Consider the following 13,848-nt stretch of genomic DNA (forward strand, 5'->3'; position numbering starts at 1 on the left):
CATGAGTGAAAATGGAAAGAATCTTAACTCCTCTTAAACCAAATTGTTCTGGAATTCCTGAATATTTAAGCAAGACTGGAGCTTCAAATACCTCAGGGGTTTCTCTTTTGTTTTGCAAGTGACTCCTGTAAAACAAGCACACATCTGCCCTCAGAATTACAGTGTGGTCCCAAACAGGTGGCTTTTCGGTGGCTGTCTACCGAGACTTGTTGCTCTCCATGGGCTCAACTCCAGAAATAAGAAGCTTTCATTTAGTCCCAAGATAGACAAACACCAGAGAGAAGAATCCCCTTAAACATACAGGCCATTCCTTGCGTGAAACGGGAAAACTGAAGGCACTTTCAAATGTCCCGAGGGGCGGAAAGGACACCCGTGGGTCACGTTCCCACAGAAATCAATAGAGAGACCAGCATTTTGACTTAGTTATGACTGAGCACCAGCGTCCTCTATACTATACGAAACAAAAAGTGCCAGCAAACGGAGGATTTTTTCAAAGAGACTCTCAGTTATTTTTGCAGCAGGAACAGGAGTCCGCTCTTTCTAATTCAGGACTTTAGCGGGTGAGGTGGGAAATGCTTTCCGTTTTCACTGGTAGTTCAGCCTACGAGCGTTACTCTAGTCCGACTCTATGGTTTAGTCTATGGACTTCAAATTTTAAAAACCCGCTTCCGTTATTATCATTTCCCGTTTCCGGTAACTTGACATGGCTTTCCCCTAAGAGTTCTCGGTGGTGCATGGAACGCTGGGAGTTGTAGTCTTGGCGCTGGCACGTAGGCGACTGCAGGGAAGGGAAGACGGAACGCTACGTGCCCTACACCTGGTTCCTTGCAGCGTCGTCTCGTGCGCCCGGTCTCTGAGGGGCGTATAAGCAGATTGCGAGGAAGAAGGGACGAGTGAGCGAGTTACTGAACCCAGAAAACGACCTGGACCGTGTGGCAGTGGAGGAGGAAGAGAAGGAGGAATGGAGGCGGCTTGGCGCCAGGGTGGCCGCGGTAGGGGAAGAGGCAGAACCGGAGTCGTCGGGATTCCTGCGGGGAACGGACCTGGCGGCCGGGGAAGGGGAAGATCAGAGGGAAGTCCTTCATCGGTCGCCACTTGCAATGCCTTGGGAGCCATTGGTGAGTCTCTTCCCCTGCCCCGCCATGTGCTGTATTGAGTCCAGGAAAACAGAGAAGAGTCGCGGAGGGTTGATAAACGGGAACTGAGCAAAGAAGCTTCCCTGGAGCCGCCTGTAACAAGACAAGCGGGTGTGGTGATCTGTCATGTTTGCAGCTTTTAATGTGCAAAATGCTCTATAATCCCATTCTCTTTCAGCCCGTCACCACAGCAGCCCTGTGAGGTAAGTCCATTTATTCCTATTTTGCAGGTGAAATGGTGAACTGAGCGAAAGAAGTAATGTCTCTTTTCACCCTCGCTGTTCAAGGATATTTTCTTGAGGTTATGATGACTGTACAGAAATTTGAATCTATTTTGGTTATATGTTTACTTGTCTTTATAATCCTATTTAAATATTGCATTGTTTGTGCATACAGATGTCTGTATACATATACATGTTTTCATAGTCCTGTTCAAACATTACATTGTATTTGTCTGTACCCATGATTGTTCATGTGTTCAGGCCAATTCAGACTAACACATAAACAAAATGGGGTCATGCTGGAAGTGTGCTCGTCCTGATGTTGCTGGAGGACATCCTGAGCAACCTTCCCAACTGAAGGTTGGGAAATTTAGGACTGATGAGAGGAAGTACTTTTTCACACAACACATAATTAATCTATAGAATTCTTTGCCATGGGATGTGGTGATGGCCACCAGTTTGGATGGCTTTAAAAGGGGCTTAGGCAGATTAATGGTGGACAGGTCTATCAGTGGCTACTAGTCTGGTGGCTGTGGGCCATCTCCAGCCTCAGAGGCATGATGTCTCAATACTAGTTGCGGGGGAGCAACAGCAGGATAGAGGGCATGCACATCCCTCTTGTCTGTGTGTTCCCCAGAGGCATCTGGTACGCCACTGTGTGAATCAGATGCCGGACTAGATGGACCTTGGGCCCGATCCAGCAGGTCTGTTCTTATGTCCTGATGTGAGTATCCTTTAATTGTGTGAGGGGAAACGTTTAACTGAATCACCCCTTTACATGAGTTCTGAAACCCTGTTGAAACAAGGTTTTTGAGCACTTGTAGAGGGGGTGTTTCAGATGAATGCTCCCCCGCAAAAAAACCAAAGGACACCTTAGAAGTGGATCAGGATGATGTGCTCTTGAGAAGTCAGAGTGGTTGTGCTATTGGCATGACCCTTGTCCTGCACGCATGCTACAACTGATGCTTGTCCAAACTGGTCCTTTATTGTAAAAGTGAATATGGGTACAGACCCCCTCAGATGCAGGCTACATATAAGAAATGTACTACTGTACATGCTTTGAACATAATGTCTAAATAACTATATGTGTGTACAAAACTGGATGTGCATACATTGAACATAGACTGCATGTGTGTTGCAGATAACATGAATAGGGCTTCTAGGTTGACTTCACAGAACCGCCCTGATACTGGACAGGTCCAGTCAGTCTTTGGATTTTGACAGGCCTTAGTATACTCTGCAGTGAAACTGAAATTCTTAATAAAGCAAAGCAAAATTCTTCAAATTCACTAAATTAATCAAGTTTGTACCAGAGCACTCAGATTAGCACTATTCTGAATTGCACCTAGCTGAATGGGGGACGAGGGACAGGGGACATTGCTAAATCTTAGTTTTTAGAAATGTTCTGACAGCTGCACCCACCCAGTTCTTCATTTGCATGGTGTAGTTTTGAAAGCATTAAATGCATTCAAGCTTCATTGCTTGTCCAGATGGCTCTTATTTCAGGGTATGGGGTAATGGCATTCTTCGATGCTTTAATCCTAGTGGTTCAGACTCTCAGATCATGCCAACTTTATGAATAAGTAGAGTACCTAATGTAGACTGTTGATGGTTGGCTTGCCATAGATTGCGTCTGGATGATCTTAGTGAATTTTTTCCTGGGGTGTTTCCCACGCTCTTGATCTTTACATTAGAGTGCTGTTCTGTAGAATGAAATAATCTTGACCTTTGCTTGCTTGCTTTTTTCTTTTAAAGAGTGTTCAGTTTTCTTAAAGAGCATTTCTTTGTGTTCTTCAGACTGTGCTTATGTCCCGGTGTTGTTGTTGTTTGAAAATGTCAAAACTCACTGTTTAAAAATTGATTGGGTGGCAGCCCTTTCTTCTGGTTTTTGTAGATCAAAAATTGAAATCTAGTGAAATGGTGAAACTGAGAAGGCAATAAGTTGAATGCTATGATGTTCTGATGAAGTAAAGGACCGCTCTTTTAAATAAAGTAGTTTAGTGCAGTCTTGCAAACATTATTTAAAGGATGTTTGTTCAGATTTACGTTCTGCCTTAGGAGTGGCAATGAGGGTAGAGCCATGTATGAGGCCTCTATATGGTGGCACTCTGTTAAATACTGTGCAGCTTTAGGGTGTGTTTAATGAATGACTCTGCTCCCTCTGCAAAGACTGATACAGTTGGCTGCTAGGTTCCTTGCCTAGGACTGAGACTCCCTCTGACTCAGGGCTGTACAACTTTGGCCCTCCTGCAGATGTTGGATTCTAGCTCTCATCAACCCTGGCTATTGACCACTGTGGCTGGGGGTGAAGGGAATTGTGGTCCGAAAACTGCTGGAGGAGATGAATTTGGGCAGCCCTGCTCTAACATAAATGTTAGTGGAGAGCTGCTAATGTGAATAGCTTTGGGGATTCAGATGATCTGACACTTGTGTTTTGAAGGCCATGAAAGATCTGTTTATCAGATTTCTACTGCAGGCTGAAGGATGTGGGTGTATTCTTTTATTTATTTATTTATTTATTTATTGTCATTTTTATTGTACAGGTGAAACTCGGAAAATTAGAATGTCGTGCAAAAGTCCATTAATTTCAGTAATGCAAATTAAAAGGTGAAACTGATATATGAGACAGACGCATTACATGCAAAGCGAGATAAGTCAAGCCTTAATTTGTTATAATTGTGATGATCATGGCGTACAGCTCATGAAAACCCCAAATCCACAATCCCAGAAAATTAGAATATTACATGGAACCAAGAAGACAAGGATTGTAGAATAGAACAATATCGGACATCTGAAAAGTATACAGTGTACTGTGCTTGATTGGCCAGCAAACTCGCCTGACCTGACCCCATAGAGAATCTATGGGGCATTGCCAAGAGAAGGATGAGAGACATGAGACCAAACAATGCAGAATTGCTGAAGGCCGCTAATGAAGCATCCTTGTCTTCCATAACACCTCATCAGTGCCACAGGCTGATAGCATCCATGCCACGCCGCATTGAGGCAGTAATTGCTGCAAAAGGGGCCCAAACCAAGTACTGAATACATATGCATGCTTATACTTTTCAGAGGTCCGATATTGTTCTATTATACAATCCTTGTCTTCTTGGTTCCATGTAATATTCTAATTTTCTGGGATTGTGGATTTGGGGTTTTCATGAGCTGTACGCCACCATGATCATCACAATTATAACAAATTAAGGCTTGACTTATCTCGCTTTGCATGTAATGCATCTGTCTCGTATATCAGTTTCACCTTTTAATTTGCATTACTGAAATTAATGGACATTTGCACGATATTCTAATTTTCCGAGTTTCACCTGTATGTTTAACTTTTGTAAACCGCCTTGGGGTTGTTTCTAATGAAAGGCGGTATAGAAAACCAACAATAAATAAAATAAAATAAATAAATATTCTAGAGGTGCATGTGAAGACTGTCAATAGAAAAATGTGGGGTCTGGCCTATAGAAAAGTTTCAGATCTTTAAATGGTTGGTTAGTCATTTGAGCAGGGATTTTGTTTGTTGCATTTCTTTTGTAAAAATATATACTGCCACATTTTAGACACTACTGATTTATATATTTCCATGTGTGTTTTATTTTCTTGCCTTAAACAGAGCTAGCGTCTCAGAAAAAATTTGATGCAATCAAGAAGGCTAATCAAGCTGCAGCTAAAAAGCTTGTTGAAGACCAATTTAGTTCCTCATCTGAAGATGAAGACAATGAAGAAGTTGAAGGAAAGCATGGAAAAATATTGGCCAAAACATTTACTCCTTATACAAGTCAAACTGGTAAAGCCTTTATGTGTTAATGTCTCTTTGGCCTTTCACTATGAAGACCTAAGTAGCTGCTATTGCATTAATAGTTAAATTCTGCAAACATTTTTCAGATGATGATTATTTCAATAGCTAATATAGTAACAACATTTTTTACGTTAATAATTTTATTCCAGTTATAATACTGCACGTATGTTTGTTCACATGTATTGCTCAGTCCATTGCAAAGGGCTTGGGGAGATGTAACCGTATATAAAAATTGAAGTTCAGTATATAAAGAGACTTGTGTGATCAAACAAAGTGTCTATCTAATGCAGTATCCTGTTTCCAACAGTAAAAGTAAAGTACTGTCAAGTTGATTTCAACTCCTGGTGCCCACAGAGCCCTGTGGTTTTCTTTGATAGAATAAAGGAGGAGTTTACCATTGCCTCCCCCCATGCAGTATGAGATGATGCCTTTCAGAATCTTCCTATATTGCTGCTGCCCGATATAGTAGCAGCGGGGATTCGAACCGGCGTGGGCTAGATATCTTCTGCAAGCCTCCAAGCAGGAGTTTATTTTATTCTGTTTCACTGAAATAATTAAGCTTATTATAATTTAGTGTTTTGACCTCCATTCCTTTCTGTCAGTCCTGAACAACACACAGCTTGTAGACTGCATAACTTGCAACCACTTCCCATCTATTTGCGTTCCCCCCCCCCCGAATTTTAAATAACAATTGTGACGGGGGGAATTCCTGCATTTTTATTCCTCTCCCTGAATTCAAAAGCATGTGGTAGTGTTGCCACTGTTTGTCCCCACCCCACCCCAGTTTATTGCAGCTTGCTGGCCATAGGGATGTGCACGAACTTGTTCACAGGCCCTCTTACAGGCCTCTGAACAGGTTCAAACATGGTGTGTGGGGGGGAGGTATTCGAAGTTTGAAGCCAGTGCGGGGTGCCACTTTAAGGGCAGGGGAGGGTGCACTTAGCCTTCCCCCTGCTTCCCCCCCCCCCGCCAGTGCTCATTTTCCGTAAAAGCCTTCAGGGCGGCAGTGTACCTCCCTATCGTCTCTTCCCCTTCTTCGTCTGGAAGTACTGGATGTGTGTGCACATGTCATGTGTGCGTGCACACCCGCGAAGTGCGCACACGATACTTCTGGCCGAAGAGGGGAAATTGGTGGCTGGGAGGTACACTGCCGCCCTGAAGGCTTTTACGGAAAACGAGCGCTGGTAGGGGAAAAGCAGGGGGAGGAGTAAGTGCACCCTCCCCCGCCCTTAAAGTGGCAACCCCCCCCAGCCACATCCGCCTGGTTCCGTGCACTTTGCTAGCTGGCCATGCTACAATTGCTGTGTAAATTTCTGAGAGTGAAAGTCTTGTGTGCTTTTGCTGCTGAATGCTGCAAGGAGGAATAGAAACATGATTTTTGCAGAGTTAGGGGAGAGTGAAGGAAGGGGGAAATTAAGCACTGGGGATGCAGAAGGAAGAAAGTGCTATTGGGTACAGAGAGAAAAACGGTTAACGTGGAGGTACAGAGAAATCTGTGGGTGGAAAACAGAGAAAAGGGGAGCACTAACAGATGGGAGTGCCAAGAAATTGTAAAATTGTTTTAATTTTTTTGTATATGTTTTTAACATGTTTTATTCTGTTGTTAACTGCCCAGAGAGGAAAGTTTGGGGTGGGGTAAAAATTCGATAAATAAATAAATAAGAAATGTACTGTGGGGTTTCAGGGTTAGAGTTTCTGCTGTAATGTCTGCTTTTTGAGACATTTTTTGTATGGTAAACATAGCACATGGTCTGGCTATGAAGTAGAAGTTTCTTTGAGTTTATTGTGGAAAGCATTAAAGACAGGATACAATTATTTTGTCATCTCCCATCTGCAACAGGCCCCAAAGCTGAAGAGAAGGTGTTCTGTTATAGACAGAAGATAAGGTAGTAGTTGTCCCAATTTTAACCCGTCAGCACTTTTAGAACGTAGAATGGAGGTGATGGCATCATAGACTGGGATAGAGAACAGATTGCCTTTATTCATATTCATAGTCAGCAAATGTTATCATGGCAACTTATTTTATATGGAGTTAAGCTTCAGAGTGAACTCTTGATTATCCTTTGATATTGCTTCTCTAACATATTTTAAAGTTGGGATAAAACACTCTTGACTACTGTTGAACATAATGTCGTTAACTTTGTATTCAAAGATGGGGATGCAAGTGAATTGGAACGTACAAGGCAGTACATGAATGAAGCGTTTCAGTCTGGGGCAATGACATGCTTGATTTGTATTGCTTCAGTTAAGAGAAACCAAGCTGTAAGTACTTTATATTATGATAATTATACTACCATCTTCACGATAGCTACATTCCTGTTGAATGGCCTTTTCAATGTATTCCCCTTCTCCCTCCCCCGCCCCCGATAATGTCTTGTATTACTATTGACAGTAATTACTGTTGACAATACTGTACAATAACAGAACCAAAAGAGGAGAGGAGGATAAATCTTTGAGGTTTTGGGTGCTATCAGAGTGCTGGATGGCAAAAATTGGTATTTTAACAGGTAATATGTACCAGTGAAGGTCCAAGCAGCATTGGCAACCAGGCAATTTTAATGGTAGGCTGTCAGTTCATATAGAAATAGTGAAGTCAGCTCTTCAGTCCATTGGTATGTTGAAGGCATTTATTTGAGAATGCCCTCTTGATTGCACAAAGTCCAAATGTATAAGAGAGGGTAGCTATATATAAAGATGCATACTTGGTAGCTGCACCCTCACCTCCAGTTTTGAACACCCTTCTAAAGCTAACATGGTTAGCACAATTCTGTGCTTGTCTACTCAGAAGTAAACACCAGTGTTTTGTGGGGCTTACTCCCAGGTAAGGATGCATCCATGGTATCTTTAGAAATGGATGTAAGCCTTCCTTTTATTCAGGTGTTCATTTTGTGGCTGGATTTGAACTATTAGTCCTGCATGGCCATTTTACATACAATGGTTGTGACTTGATCTACCCAAATTTGAATTCATAATAGAACTTTTATTCAATTCAGATTTCTAAATTTTTCATTTCTCAACATAAAAACTAACATTACAACGGAATGTATGAATTCTAATAGTAAAATGGCCATATATGTTTTGATGCGACACACATTCGCACATACACAAGTGGAGGGAGGTTGGGAGAGTTCCCTGCTGAGACAAGGTATTCTCTGAAAGGGTCACACCAAGGGGTGAGTGATTTCTTTAAGGGCGAAGGAGGCCTGCCAGAGGCCACCTGCATATGTTTTTAGAAAACTGTAAAACATTCATTTTCTTGGGAAAGCTTTCAATATACTTCTTAAGAGCTAGTATATGATGTGATTGTTAAAATGTAGAATTTGATGTTTTGATTGCTGTAGTACTTGTGTGGCTTACTGAATTTGATTGTATTTTAAATGTATTGTTAACTACCTGAGATGATATGTGTTGAACAACTGGATAGTTCTAAATAAATAAAATGGTTGCCCAAGGTAGCTGGGCAGCTGGATATTCCTACATCAGGCACATAAATAGTAAACAAGACAGTATCTTTCCCCTTAGTAGTTCCTTGGTTGTCTATAAGTCTTCTGTTTCATACACTGTCTATAGTCTTCTGTTTCATACACTGATATAAGAAGCAGCTTACTCAGAAGGCTTCTGATGCATTTTTGTCTTCCTTTTAGGTCTGGAGCTGTTCTGGATGTTTCTGCATATTTCACATGCCATGCATTCAGAAGTGGGCTAAGGATAGCCTTTTCCTAATATCTTCTCCCTTGACAGATGATGATTTCGGAAAGAGGGATTATCCATGGCCATGGTAGGCTTTTCAGGATTTATTTTGAAAGCTGCTTTATCTGTGGTGGAAAAAAATGAGCAATTGCTTTAAAAAGAAGAGAATGTGTATCTAGAATGCTACAAAATGTGTGATTTTATATTGTCTTTAACAAAAAGCTGCACATTATGCTTCTTGTCTGAAGTATCCTTCACCACTCCACTGTAATCTTAACTTGTGGAGATATAATCTTATTTATATGCAGGTAACATAAATCAGTGATTGATGGAAATAATTGAAAAAGTAATTTGATAAAAAGTGAATTGGGTTATTGTATAGGTTGTGCAGTAACACAGTATGAAAAGCATTCAGAGATGACAACCTGTGTGTCACCCTGGAATAATATAGAAGGACTATATATATACATATCCATAAGAACACCAAGTTGTGTTCATTGGCTGGCATGATGCACAGTATTATGGAGACATAATGATGTGCCCTGGGGCTGCTGCAGACTCCTTAGGTTGTCCCAACACTACTAAGAATGGCTGGTAGTGCAAACAGCGTTACTGCAGTTTTCCTCATTGCCGCAAAAAGGAAAATTGGGGTAGTACACTGTCTTAGGAGTTGGCAGCAGCCCCAGGGTGCAGTGTTGAAGTCTCATAACACTGCACATTGTGTTAGCCACTATTGATATGTAACCTGGACCTTACTGCCTACAACAGGTTCAGCTAGCCCCCCATGAGGTGTAGCTCACATGCTTGGATAAGGTTGGTCAATTAAAATAAGATATTTTGAAATATAATACTAACCAAATGTAACCCAATTCAACCAAGTCTTTTAAAGAGGCGACCTTGGTTAGTCCCTGACTATGTAGCTGAGCTCAATCACTTGAGTGTATTGGCAGAATTCCTCAGGAGTCTGCCCATAGGTTGAGCAGCTACAGATGACGAAGCTGGATTTTGCCTGCCCCAAGGCAGCAAGGGGTTTGCTTTTCCTCTGTCTTGACACTCTAGAAGGCACCATCTGCTTGATTATTGTTCTCAGCTCCCCAGGGAAGCAGATCAGCAATCACCTCTTATTTTTTTAGAAGTAGAGCAACAGATCTTTGCTCACTGAGAGAGTTTTCAATTTTAACAGAACTGCACTTGGTTGATGGGTTTTTTTGGTTTATTTTACTCCATAGTCACTGAACAGGAATCAGTATTGGAAGGTCAGAGTGCTGATTAGTGTCCTCTCCCCTCTTTACCCCAGGACTTTGGCTCAGCTACGTACCTTGTCAGGGTGCGAAACTCAAACACTTCACATATAATAACCACCCAAATGATGGCGCAAAGAAATATAACATTAAGAACAGCCCTGCTGGATCATGCCCAAGGCCCATCTAGTCCAGTATCCTGTTTCACACAGTGGCTCACCAGATGCCGTTGGAAGTCTACAGGCAGGAGTTGAGGGCATGCCCTCTCTCCTGGTGTTACTCCCCTGTAACTGGTATTCAGAGGCATAGTGCCTCTGAGCCTGGAGATGGCCTATAGCCCTCCTACTAGTAGCCGTTGATAGACCTCTCCTCCATGAGTTATCCAAACCCCTCTTAAAGCCATCCAAGTTGTTGTCTGTCACCACATCTTGTGGCAGAGAATTCCACAAAGTGATTATGCATTGTGTGAAAAAGTACCTCCGTTTGTTGGTCCTAAATTTCTTGGCAATCAATTTCATGGGATGACTAGGGATGTGCACGGAACCACGGAGGCGTGGTCTGGCACTGGGGGGGAGTGTGTCTTTAAGGGGGGGTAGTACTCCCCCCGACCCGCCGCTCTTCCTCCTCCGGTGCTGGACTTTCCAAAAACGTTCTTGGGGTGGCAGAGTTCCTCCCTGCCGCCCCTGCCCCCGTCATTGTCTTCAAAGAGTTAACAAGTAGAAAAAGCTGGCGCCATGCATGCGCCCTTCGTAGTGCGTGCGCTCGTCTCCACCGCTGGTGTGTGTTGTATATGCGGTGCGCGCCAGCGGCAGAGACGAGCGCGCGCGCCACGAAGGGCGCATCCGTGGCGCCAGCTTTTTCTACTTGTTAACTCTTTGAAGACAACGATGGGGACAGGGGCAGCAGGGAGGAACTCTGCCGCCCCAAGAACATTTTTGGAAAGTCCAGCGCGGTGGGGGGGAGTACTACCCCCCTTTAAAGACACACTCCCTGCCCCCGCCGGACCGGCCGAATTCCGGACTGGTCCAGAGGCCTTTTGTATGGCCCTGGACCGGTCCCTGCACACTCCTAGGGATGACCCCTGGTCCTAGTGTTATGTGAGAGCTAGACAAATTTCTCTCTGTCCATTCTCTACACCATGCATGATTTTATAAACCTCTGTCATGTCTCCCTGCAGTTGTCTCTTTTCTAAACTAAAAAGCTGCAGGTGTTGTAGCCTTGCTTAATAAGGAAGGTGCTCTAGGCCTCTGAGCATCTAGTTTGCCCTCTTCTGCACCTTTTCCAGTTCTACAATCCCCTTCTTTAGATGTGGTTACCAGAATTGTATGCAGTGTTCCAAGTGTGGCTACACCATAATTTTGTATAAGGCAGGCCTGCTCAACTTTGGCCCCCTCTAGCTGTTTTTGGACTACAACTCCCATAATCCCAAGCTGCAGTGGGCAGTAGCCAGGGATTATGGGAGTTGTAGGCCAACATCTGCTGGAGGGCCGAAGTTGAGCAAGCCTGGTACAAGGGCATTATAATATTAGCAGTTTTATTTTCAATCCCCTTCTTAATGATCCCTAGCATTGAATTGGCCTTTTTCACAGCTGCCATACATTGATTCGATACTTTCAATGAGCTGTCCACCATGACCACAAGAACCCTCTTCTGATCAGTCACCGACAGCTCAGATCCCATCAACGTATACTTGAAGATGGGGGTTTTGTCGCAATGTGCATCACATTACACTTGCCAACACTGAACCACATTTGCCATTTTGTCTCCCACTCACCCAGTTTGAAGAGTTCCTTTTGGAGCTCCTCACAATCCATTTTGGATTTCACTACCTGAAAGAGTTTGGTATCATCTGCAAATCTGGCCACCTCGGTGCTTACCCCGACTTCTAGATCATTTATGAATAAATTAAAAAGCACTGGTCTGAGTACAGATCCCTGGGGGACCCCACTTCCTTCTTCCCTCCTTTGTGAAAAATCTCAATTTATACCTACCCTCTGTTTCCTGTCTTTCAACCAGTTAGCAATCCACACACGTACTTGTCCCCTTATCTCATTATTGCTAAGTTTTTTCTCAAGAGTCTTTGATGAGGAAACTTTGTCAAAAGCTTTTTGGAAGTCTAAGTATACTCGGTCAACCAGGCCATCTTTATCCACACACTTGTTTACACTCTCACTGAACTCCAAAAGGTTCATGAGGCAAGATTTTCCTTTGCAGAAGCCTTGCTGATTCTCCCCCAGCAGAGCCTGTTCCTCTATGTGCCTTACAATTTTATTCTTGAGGATGCTTTCCACCAATTTTCTTGGAACAGACGTTAAGCTAACCAGCCTGTAATTTCCCGGATCGCCCCTGGATCCCTTTTTGAAAATCGGTGTTACCTTCGCTACTTCCTAGTTCTCCGGTTCAGAGCCTCATTGTAAGGATAAGTTATATATTTTTGCAAGGAGTTTGGCAATTTCATATTTGAGTTCTTTAAGGACTCTTGGATAGATGCTGGCCCTGGCAATTTGTTAGTTTTCAGTTTTTTAAGACAGTTTAGAACATCAACTCTTGCAATGGAGAATTGCTATCCTCCTAGTCATATGACTTCAAATTGTAGATGCTAGAGTTAATTTTCAGTAGAATACTAGTTCTGAGATACTGGAGTCCCCAGGAATCAACACTGCACAAGTTTATGCTGCAGTGTAGACAAGCCTTGACTGTTTTCAGTTGATAGTGATAGACTTTGGAGTGTCAAATCTTTATTTTTCAGTTTTGCATACTGATGGTAATCTCTGCACTTTGGAGTACCCGATATGCCTTCTGCTTTAAAAGCTTCTATGTAGCATCCATCCTGGCATATTTTAATTGCATCACTCTTGGCCAAATTGTAATTGCAATAAAATCTTGTACTTGATTTTAACTTTGCTGAATACTCCATGAATCCCCCCCCTTTCAGTCCAAAATGCAGGTTTGAGTACCAGCGATCTGAGACTCCCACTAGATACTACTGCTACTGTGGAAAGGTGGAGGATCCACCTTTGGATCCCTGGCTAGTTCCACATTCCTGTGGCCAAGTGTGTGAGAGAGAGTTCAGACCTTCCTGTGGTCACAAGTGCCTACTACTTTGTCACCCAGGTATGTAATATTTCTACAACTGTTTGCTTGTAAGTTGTCATGAAAACTAACTATTGCTGCAGGTAAGGTTATGCAGAGTTATTCCTAAGTGAAATTTGGGGAGAACTAGCCACCTGAGAACCATATACTCTGTAATGCATACACACACACACACGCGTGCAGTTACATACTCTTGCCTGTAAGCATTTAATATATAGCTCAGAGTGGCATCCATAGAAATTTCCCATTCTATCCATGCAACAGACCTGTGAGAGGTTAGGCTGAGAGGCAGTGATTGGCTCAGGTCACCCAGCAAGCTTTATGTCTGAATGGGGATTTGAACCTAAGTGTACCTGGTCCTCTCCCCCACCACTACACTAAATGGCTAGGCAACATTGACAGCCTGTGTTTATTTCAATTTCTTCGTGTTGTTTCCTTTTGATCTTTTTAGGTCCTTGTCCACCTTGTCCCAAGATGGTAACGATAACTTGTTATTGTAAGAAGGCTAAGCCTGTGCCACGGAGATGCAGTACAAAAGAATGGTCATGTCAGTTGCCTTGTGGACGAAAACTGCCATGTGGACAACACAACTGTGAGAAACTTTGTCATCCAGGTAGATGTGGTGATGTTTGAGATTTTTAGTAGACTTTCTTGATCAGTTTGCA

General features: G+C 42.9%; 2 protein-coding genes across 4 annotated transcripts in view; one reads left to right on the plus strand and one right to left on the minus strand.

Moving 5' to 3' along the window:
- NIPAL1 (NIPA like domain containing 1) overlaps window positions 1-653 on the minus strand; it is a 55,807-nt gene extending 55,154 nt beyond the window's left edge. Inside the window, exon 1 of one of the 2 annotated variants that reach the window (XM_053254385.1) lies at window positions 302-653. The gene's annotated coding sequence lies outside the window, so the exon portion shown is untranslated. Of the gene's footprint in view, window positions 1-91 lie in introns of both variants that reach the window. The other variant, XM_053254384.1, reaches the window with a different exon arrangement.
- The window catches only part of NFXL1 (nuclear transcription factor, X-box binding like 1), a 114,188-nt gene continuing 100,945 nt past the window's right edge, over window positions 606-13,848 (plus strand). The window contains exons 1-6 of one of the 2 annotated variants that reach the window (XM_053254373.1): window positions 606-1,118; window positions 4,974-5,147; window positions 7,312-7,421; window positions 8,804-8,937; window positions 13,026-13,204; window positions 13,635-13,796. In XM_053254373.1, the coding sequence (XP_053110348.1) occupies window positions 962-1,118; window positions 4,974-5,147; window positions 7,312-7,421; window positions 8,804-8,937; window positions 13,026-13,204; window positions 13,635-13,796 (916 nt within the window). In that variant the 5' untranslated portion in view covers window positions 606-961. The remainder of the gene's footprint in view (window positions 1,119-4,973; window positions 5,148-7,311; window positions 7,422-8,803; window positions 8,938-13,025; window positions 13,205-13,634; window positions 13,797-13,848) is intronic. The other variant, XM_053254371.1, reaches the window with a different exon arrangement.

This window comes from Hemicordylus capensis, chromosome 5 (genome assembly GCF_027244095.1).
Source record: "Hemicordylus capensis ecotype Gifberg chromosome 5, rHemCap1.1.pri, whole genome shotgun sequence".
Lineage (NCBI taxonomy): Eukaryota > Metazoa > Chordata > Lepidosauria > Squamata > Cordylidae > Hemicordylus > Hemicordylus capensis.